This window comes from Cyprinodon variegatus, unplaced genomic scaffold, assembly GCF_000732505.1.
Source record: "Cyprinodon variegatus isolate N-32 unplaced genomic scaffold, C_variegatus-1.0 Scaffold1050, whole genome shotgun sequence".
Classification (NCBI taxonomy): Eukaryota; Metazoa; Chordata; class Actinopteri; order Cyprinodontiformes; family Cyprinodontidae; genus Cyprinodon; species Cyprinodon variegatus.
The window spans coordinates 101,642-110,176 of record NW_015151503.1 but is presented as its reverse complement, the minus strand read 5'-3'; the positions used below and the strand labels follow the sequence as shown (position 1 = coordinate 110,176).

General features: G+C 36.0%; 1 protein-coding gene across 1 annotated transcript in view; it reads left to right on the top strand.

Annotated features, from left to right (window-relative positions):
- LOC107101074 (CD48 antigen-like) overlaps positions 1-8,535 on the top strand; it is an 87,452-nt gene that overhangs the window by 74,457 nt on the left and 4,460 nt on the right. The window contains exons 4-5 of the mRNA XM_015399830.1: positions 6,674-6,837; positions 6,918-7,005. Of these exons, the coding sequence (XP_015255316.1) occupies positions 6,674-6,837; positions 6,918-7,005 (252 nt within the window). The remainder of the gene's footprint in view (positions 1-6,673; positions 6,838-6,917; positions 7,006-8,535) is intronic.

Genomic DNA, 8,535 nt, shown 5'->3' with positions numbered 1-8,535 from the left:
CCCAGATTGATGAACAGACAGAGTGATTCCCACTTCTCTTAAGAGAGAGAAAATATTGAAGTCTGAATTCCTAGCTGCCTTGGTGACGTTCCCACCTGCTTTGACCTCAGATGATTTCAAGTCTTTTCCTCCAGTCTGGTTCTAGTCTGCTGAGAGGAAAGGTGCTTCTATGACTCCAGGAAACAATATCTACCAGCAGGAAGTCAGTCTGATACTTCAGAATTTGTAAATCATTTTACTGCAAATATTAATAAAATAAAACTCAGGGTTTTAAATCTATTATAAATCTCAGTTTTTGTACCAGCTTTATATCGTGAGTGGTTCTAGTTTTGTTTTGTTTTGTTGTTCAGCTGAAAGAAAAAAGATTATTTTTGAATAATAGCTCTGTTTAAATTATTAGTATTTTTTTTTATCCACATAAAGGAGAATGCTCAGGTCACAGTGTTGTATTTCTTTTCTATAGTTGTAGATCAGAAACCAGATTCAGAACCAATAGATGGGAACCTGAACCAAAGATCACCAACTCCAGAAATATTTGAATTATCCCCTTCTGAACTTGGTGAGTAAAACCTTCTAAGATGTTTTTTTCTTTTTTCTTTATTTCAGCAGCAGGTTTATAGTTTCTGACAAAAATCAAACTCAGACATTAATACCAACTAAAACTCTTGAGTTTTAACACATTATGCCTTGCAGTGTCTCCTCTAATGTGTGAGCTGGTAATGATGATGATAAAACATGTGGATCAATGGTGGATGTGTGTTTAGGATCATTGTCTTTATGCAACATCAGACTTTGTCCAAGCTTTAACCATCTAGTTGTTGAATGAAGGTCATTTAGAAAAATTTAGATCATCCATCATTTATTTATATTTTTATTCAAGGCAGGCAGATTTCCACTAAAGCAGGGATCCTCAATGTTTATCAGTCCAGGACCCCAGATTGAAGAAGTGATTCCCACTTCTCCTAAGAGAGAAAATATTGAACTCAATTCCTAGCTGCCTTGGTGACGTTCCCACCTGCTTTGACCTCAGATGATTTCAAGTCTTTTCCTCCAGTCTGGTTCTAGTCTGCAGAGAGGAAAGGTGCTTCTATGACTCCAGGAAACAATATCTACCAGCAGGAAGTCCCTCAGAGTCACAGTCTGATACTTCAGATTTTGTAAAACATTTTACTGCAAATATTAATAAAATAAAACTCAGGGGTTTAAATCTATTATAAATCTCAGTTTTTGTATCAGCTTTATATCGTGAGTGGTTCTTGTTTTGTTTTGTTGTTCAGCTGAAAGAAAAAAGATTATTTTGAATAATAGCTGTTTAAATTATTAGTATTTTTTTTTAATCCAAATAAAGGAGAATGTTCAGGTCACAGTGTTGTGTTTCTTTTTTATAGCTGTAGATCAGAAACCAGATTCAGAACCAATAGATGGAAACCTGAACCAAAGATCACCAACTCCAGAAATATTCGAATTAGCCCCTTTTGAATCTGGTGAGTAAAACCTTCTAAGATGTTTTTTCTTTATTTCAGCAGCAGGTTTATAGTTTCTGACAAAAATCTAACTCAGACATTAATACAAACTAAAGCTCTGAGTTTTAACACGTTATGCCCTGCAGAGTGTCTTCTCTAATGTGTGTGAGGTGGTGGTGATGATGATGATGGTTATGATATAACATGTGGAACAATGATGGATGTGTGTTTAGGATCATTGTCTTGTTGCAACATCAGACTGTGTTCAAGTTTTAACCATCTAGTTGTTGAATGAAGGTCATTTAGAAGAATTTAGATCATCCATCATTTAACCAGCAGATAAATCAATTGTCTCGATTTCCTCCCATAGAAAACATTTGACCAGTTGGCTTTATAAAATGAAGCAGACCTTGCCATTTTATATTAACAATCCAAATGAAATGCATTTAAATTTACTCTGAATCTGCCTGCATGACTGGATTGAATGAACTTATATTTCTGTGTGGAAACTAGATCTGTCTGTAAAGTTCCTGAAGATGATATTAGTTTTATGATTCAGTAGAACTGGATCTAATCAACTGATGTCTGTCCCAAAAAATCTGAATAAATTAGTGTCAGAATATTGTGTTTATAAATATATTTCATGATAACAACACTGATCAAATGTATATAAAGATAATGAGATCTTATAGACAGTATTTTCAGACGGCAGTTTCTTTAAGCAGAGTTTATCACTTTGTTAGTGATAATAAGATATAAACCTACAGCTTTCATTCCAACCATATAATTTTTCCTGTTGGACAGACGTGAGCATTGCAGGCATTGGTGAAGCATCTAGTGAGAACCCAGGATCCAGCACTCCAACTGCTCAGTAACACTATTTTACACAACAGAAATCTAGAGTCATCCCTCATTTCTTCCTATTCTGATTCAAAGCAGGCAGACTTCCTTCTAATCCTCTAAATAAGGGATCCTCAATGTTTATATCAGTCCAGGGCCTGATCATGATGCACAGAAATCTCCGAGTTAGCATCTAGAGGATAGCTCCAGCCGTAGCTTCTTCTACTGTACCTGGTGGGTTTTTCTGATGAACCACTTGCCTGCTACTCGCCAGCGGTGGCCTCTAGCCCACCTTCAGATTTCTGTCTGCCTGGCAGACTTATCTGATCTTTCACTGTTGATGTTTACTTTATTATCTGAGATCAATTTAATCCCATCAATATGAAGTTACGGAATAATCTGTTTATTTTTAGAGCCCCTGATCTACAGAAAATAACCTGTTTTTTCTGCGTTCAACAGTAGAAGCGTCATGGTTTTATGTCTTCAAGACATTCCTGTAGTTTAAGAAATGATTTAGCTAAACTGTACATCAGAAACAAACTGAAATCTGTCAGACAAATAAGATTTGAACCAGCACTGTTAACTTAAAAGCCCAACTGTGGTCAGTCTTGAATTAGAACCAATATTCTCAGTGATTCAGAGTCATTTTAATAGAAAACCTTTTTTTTAACATGGAATTGTAGTTGTTTTGTTCTTAGTAAATCATGTAACGATAAACAGCTTTTATTTCTGCAAGCTTTACAAACATCAACTGGGGTCTTGAAGAGGTTCTGTTTTTGTAACTAATCTAACTTATCTTATCTTAAAGAAATTAACAATTCAGGGTCAAATGGAAAACTCAATAATGTTGAGACAGAATCAGCAACCAGCACTGAGAAAGGTGACTGAGACTTTATTTGACTATTTCGCACAAAGTAATGTCCATCAGTCTGGAATCATGCCTTACTTCTTCAAAGCAGGCTGACATCCCTGTCTTGTTCAGAGAAACATGTTTTTGTTGATCAGGGTATAAAAATGCTCCTAAATTTTTAGGACTGACACAGAAAATATAATCAGAACCAAATTTAAACAGGATTTAATGTCACTTTATTTCTATCAGTCAAATGATCAAATCCATCATTTATTCCCTGGTTTGGTCCTTTGTTTGAACCCTCAAAGACAGCACAGCCTGACATTTACTATTTAGTTTCATGTTGATTGATTGAAAATAAAAATATATTTAGACCATCATTGTTCTTTTTGAAAATGTTAAAATGTTCAACTATTATAACTAAAACTCACATGTTTATGGTGCCTCCAGCCAGGATGCAGGTCCGGCTGATATGCAGCCTGAACAAGGTGAGATTATTTTATGGGGTGAGATTACTGTCAATAAAGACATAACTGAATGGGTTGTCGTGGGAAAAAAGTATTCAACTATTCATCCTAGTTAAATAAACTGAGATCGATGGATTTCACTCAGTCGGCACATTTATTCATATCTTTGCAAAGAGAGAACAGTTCATCATACAGCCCTTATGGCACAGCATTCTGCCCTGTTCTGCTAGAGCAGGGTTCGTCCCCCCTTACTTAGAACACTGCAAAAGCAGTCAGTCATAACAAATTACAGACACTTTGGTTAAACATTAACATGTTATGAATAAACCTTGAGAAAGGATCTGGTTTGTTATGGGAATAAGCTATGTCTGGTCTACAAACACCATCCTGCAGAGAAATGTGTGGCCTTGAGAGAGAAACAGACTGAGTGAAAACATTTATAGTGAGTAAATAGGATAAATTAATATATAATAGAAGAGAGATAAACATTTTAATAATTCCGACAACACTCATAAAATATGTATTTTTCTGTATTTTTTTTTATCCCACTTATATTTATCGGATCATCAAATAAATGTAAAATATCAGACAAACAGAACCTGAATAAAAACAGGTCTAGACGGCTACCATTGATTCATCCTGTGAACTGCTGCTAGTGTTACTCACATGCCTGGAAGATGTCAAGTGCTACTACCACAGATGATCTCGCTCTCAAAATGGAATTAAACGACTCAGATTAGCTCGCCGAATGAATAGAAGAGGTAGAGCCTAGCCGCCTGTGGCCCGGGCTGCCTGTCACAACTCCAGTCTGGCACGTTGTCTTTTATGGATTTATTGTGGAGAGCACAATTCATCTCTGGAAAACTTCATGGTTTGGTTTAGAGCTGTTTTCTATTTATTTCTCAGGAGAATAAGGAAAGCTCCTTTTTCTGTGAGTTGGTAAACCCTGTCAGCAGCAGCTCCAGTGAAACAATGTATAACCCCTTTATCAGAGGTGAGAGGAAAAAATACCCATCTATTCTTTATCTTTTCCACCTTTAGTCGACAAAAAACAACTCCTTCATATTAGGGTTATTTTTGATACAGTGATGTTAAAATTGATCTCCTCATTGATTTATATTCCACAGTTTCTTTATAACAATAGAAGAGACAGTTTGCAGGGTTTTAATTGAAAAATATCTTTAACGCAGCTTTATATGCTTTTTATTTTGACCATCATCGACTAAAACATAGTCTGATGAGCAGATTGTCACCTCAGTAGTTCAGCGCTGATGCATCTATTAGCCTATAGGCTGTTTTCCCTGTTTGTATTTTGGGTCCTGAAGTTCCCACATTATTCCTCCAGTTGTGACGTGAAACACATTCATGTTAAATGGGTCTGATCTAGCAAACAATCAAAGCTTTATATTCATGTTGGATTTTATTGATACTCAGAAGCGACCGGCATCCAGCTCAACTCAGACAGCAATGGCAACTCCTGATAAGATGGAAAAACTATTTAAAAAGTATGAACGTGAGCTATGAGAAGGAGCAGGTGTGCTGCAGTTCACTGCTTTGGCCACAGGTGGCAGTATCATTAGAAAACTCCTTAATGCCTCTTTAAATATTTCAGACCATCGTATAAATGTAAAATATCAGACAAAGAACCTTGATAAAAAAAAACTCTTATTAACTGATGATCAGTGATGGGAGTAACGGCATTACTAATGCTGTTACCTTTTTTTTAGTAATGAGTAATCTAACTAATTACTTTGACTGTAACTATAACGCAGTTACCATTGACGATATCCCGTTACTGCACGTTACTCAGGTCGCACAATGAACCTTTTTTATATAACTAATTACCTTTTCAAAGTAACGTGCCCAACGCTGCTGATGATTGTGTTTATCAAAAAAATAAACATGTCTAAATTGACCTGCCTGTAGAGAAAGAAATGTTTTCTGTATAATTTCAATAAAATGCTGCATTTTTATTTTAGATGTAAAATATTTGTAACCAAAATAAGATGATTGTCTAAAAGACTTTCATAGTTGAAGAAACTTTGAGAAAATATGTATGTATGTTTAAGCATTTTGCAATGGTTTAAAAAGCTATTTAAATTATTTCACTTTACGTCAAAAGTGTCACAAGCAGAGGGACACTTTTATGGAAAGATCTTAAAGATCCAGAACAGTTCTAGGAAAACATGAACTAATAGATTTTCGGATGAATTGTAGGAAAGTCGACCTAAAGACCCATTATATCCTATTTGAAGCTATGGATTAGCTGGAATATATACTCCAGGTGTTTGAATAAGATTTATTTAGGTTCAAAATGTTGTTTTGTAATGAATAAAGTTATTGAATTTGCTGAACACCTTTTTTAAAAGACTTTGCATCAATCAGCAGATGATCTTTGGTAGTTTGAGCAAAAAACTCTCCTCCATCGCCTTCATTTGAGTTTTTTGATGCAGAGATTTATTGTCCATCAGAACTTTTAATTGTTAGAAAAGTAAATAAACTTCCTGTTTCCTTCTGTTCTGTAGATCAGCAGATATGATAGAAAGGGTTAAACATTACTGTTGCTCAGAAACAGAAAAAGTTCACATAAAGGAGTAAAAATGTTCTTGTTTTTCGTTCACAGCTGATCTGATCTATGGAAAAGTTGGTGGCTCCATTGTTCTGAATCCAGGTCAGATTTCAGAGCCTATTCAGACAGTAACATGGAGGTACAAAATGGACCTCACCTCAAAGGGTTCTTGGCAGGATATTCAAAGTAACGGAGCTTTTAAAGGTAGGTTGACTAGAAAGCTCAAGAACCTGCAGGTTAACATCATCCATGATTTCTTATCCGGATCCTTCTTCCAGGTCGCTGTGACTTTGATAAAACAAGTGGAAGTTTGACCATCAACAGTCTGACTCTAGAGGACAGCGGCAGCTATATAGTTGAGATCAAAAACAAAAATCAAGAGATGAATAAACTCCAGGTTATCAGTGAGTTCAGCAGGTTTGACTGAGGTTTGTTAGGTTTGAACCTGAATCAAGTTGAGATAATCTGTTCCTGTTTCTGTCAGAACCGGTCCCAAAACCCACAGTGTCCATAAAGTACAACCATGAGAAGGATGCCTGGAGTCTCACCTGTGAAGCCCAAGTCACTGCTGACTTTGGACCTGTGACGTATAAATGGAAAACAGGTGACACAGAGTTGTCCACCGACAAGGAGCTGCTGATAACAACGGTATGAGGATGAGAAACCCTGGAAGAACTCAGTAGAACCTTCATGGTTTGGTTTAGAGCTGTTTTCTATTTATTTCTCAGGAGAATAAGGAAAGCTCCTTTTTCTGTGAGTTGGTAAACCCTGTCAGCAGCAGCTCCAGTGAAACAGTGGAAAACCCCTTTATCAGAGGTGAGAGGAAAACATTCCCATCTATTCTTTATCTTTTCCACCTTCAGCTATCAAAGAAACACAACTGTTAGAAAAATAAATAAAAAAAACTTCTCAAATTCTATCAAAGTTATTCTTGAATACTTTTAATAAAATAAAACATTATTAATTCACATAGGATGTGAAATATTTCAACCCCAGAAGAAAGATGCTTGTCTAAAATTGTTCCCTGGTTTTACAATTTTTCAGAAAATATTTGTGAAGGTTTGACCTTAGCTAATGAGTTTTAACATAAATTTAAACTATTTCACTTTTTTTTTCAGAGTGTTAAAAGCAGAGTGACACTTTTATGAGAACATCTTAAAGATCCAGAAACGTTCTTGGAAAACATGAACTAATAGATTTCTGATGAATTTCAGGAAAGTCGACCCAAAAACTCCTTGTATCCTATTTGAAGCCATGAATCAGATGGAATATACTCCAAGTGGTTGAATAAGACGATTATTTAGGTACAACATGCTGTTTTGAATTAATGAATAAAGGTATTTAATTTAGCCGAAAACGGGATATTTAGGACTTTGCATCAATCAGCAGATGATCTTTGGTAGTTTAAGCTAAAAACTCTTTCATTTTTAGGAACGAGTAATCTAACTATTTACTTTGACTGTATCTATAACGCAGTTACCATTGCCGAGATCCCACTACTGCACGTTACTCATGTCGCACAATGAACCTTTTTTTCATGATAGGACTCGTGCGCGCCTTTTCATGAGATAGATAGATTGATAGATAGATAGATAGATGTTGCAGTATCTATAACAACCCAAACACACAGGATTTCAGAATTTGACATCCTCAGTTATTCATTTCATACACTCACCAGATCTGAATGCCCTGTTAAAAAACTTCACACCCATGATTAGAGGTAATGAAGCCTGATGATATTTACACCGCATCAGATACTGTTCCCCCTCATGTTAAGCAGGGGGAACGCTATCTGACAGGGTTTATAGGCCCATCAGATAGAGTTCCCCCCCTGATGTCATTTAGGTTGAGTTGCAATAAATGCAAAACTCTCTGCAGGTTCTTGTCTTTGTCGTCAGCTCTATTCAGCTGGCTTTGAAACACACAGCGAGAAGGTGGGGGCCAGGTGGTGAGGGTTACGGGGACGAGAAACGCAAAAGTAACACAATAGTTACTTTCACTAGTAACTAGTTACTTTTACTGTGGAGTAACTCAGTTACTTTTTGAGCGAAGTAACTAATAACTATAACTAATTACTTTTTCAAAGTAACGTGCCGAACACTGCTGATGATTGTGTTTATCAAGAAAATAAACCAGTCTAAACGAACTAGTGGGAGTGGATAAATGGGTGAAAGCAAATAAGCTGGTATTGAATACAGCAAAAACTAACAGCATGATTGTGAGGTCAAATTACAACATAAATAGTAATCATATATTGAAGATTAATATCAATAACGTCTCGATAAGGAATGTACATGAGTCCAAGCTTCTGGGAGTGACGGTGGATAACACGTTATTATGGAGAAA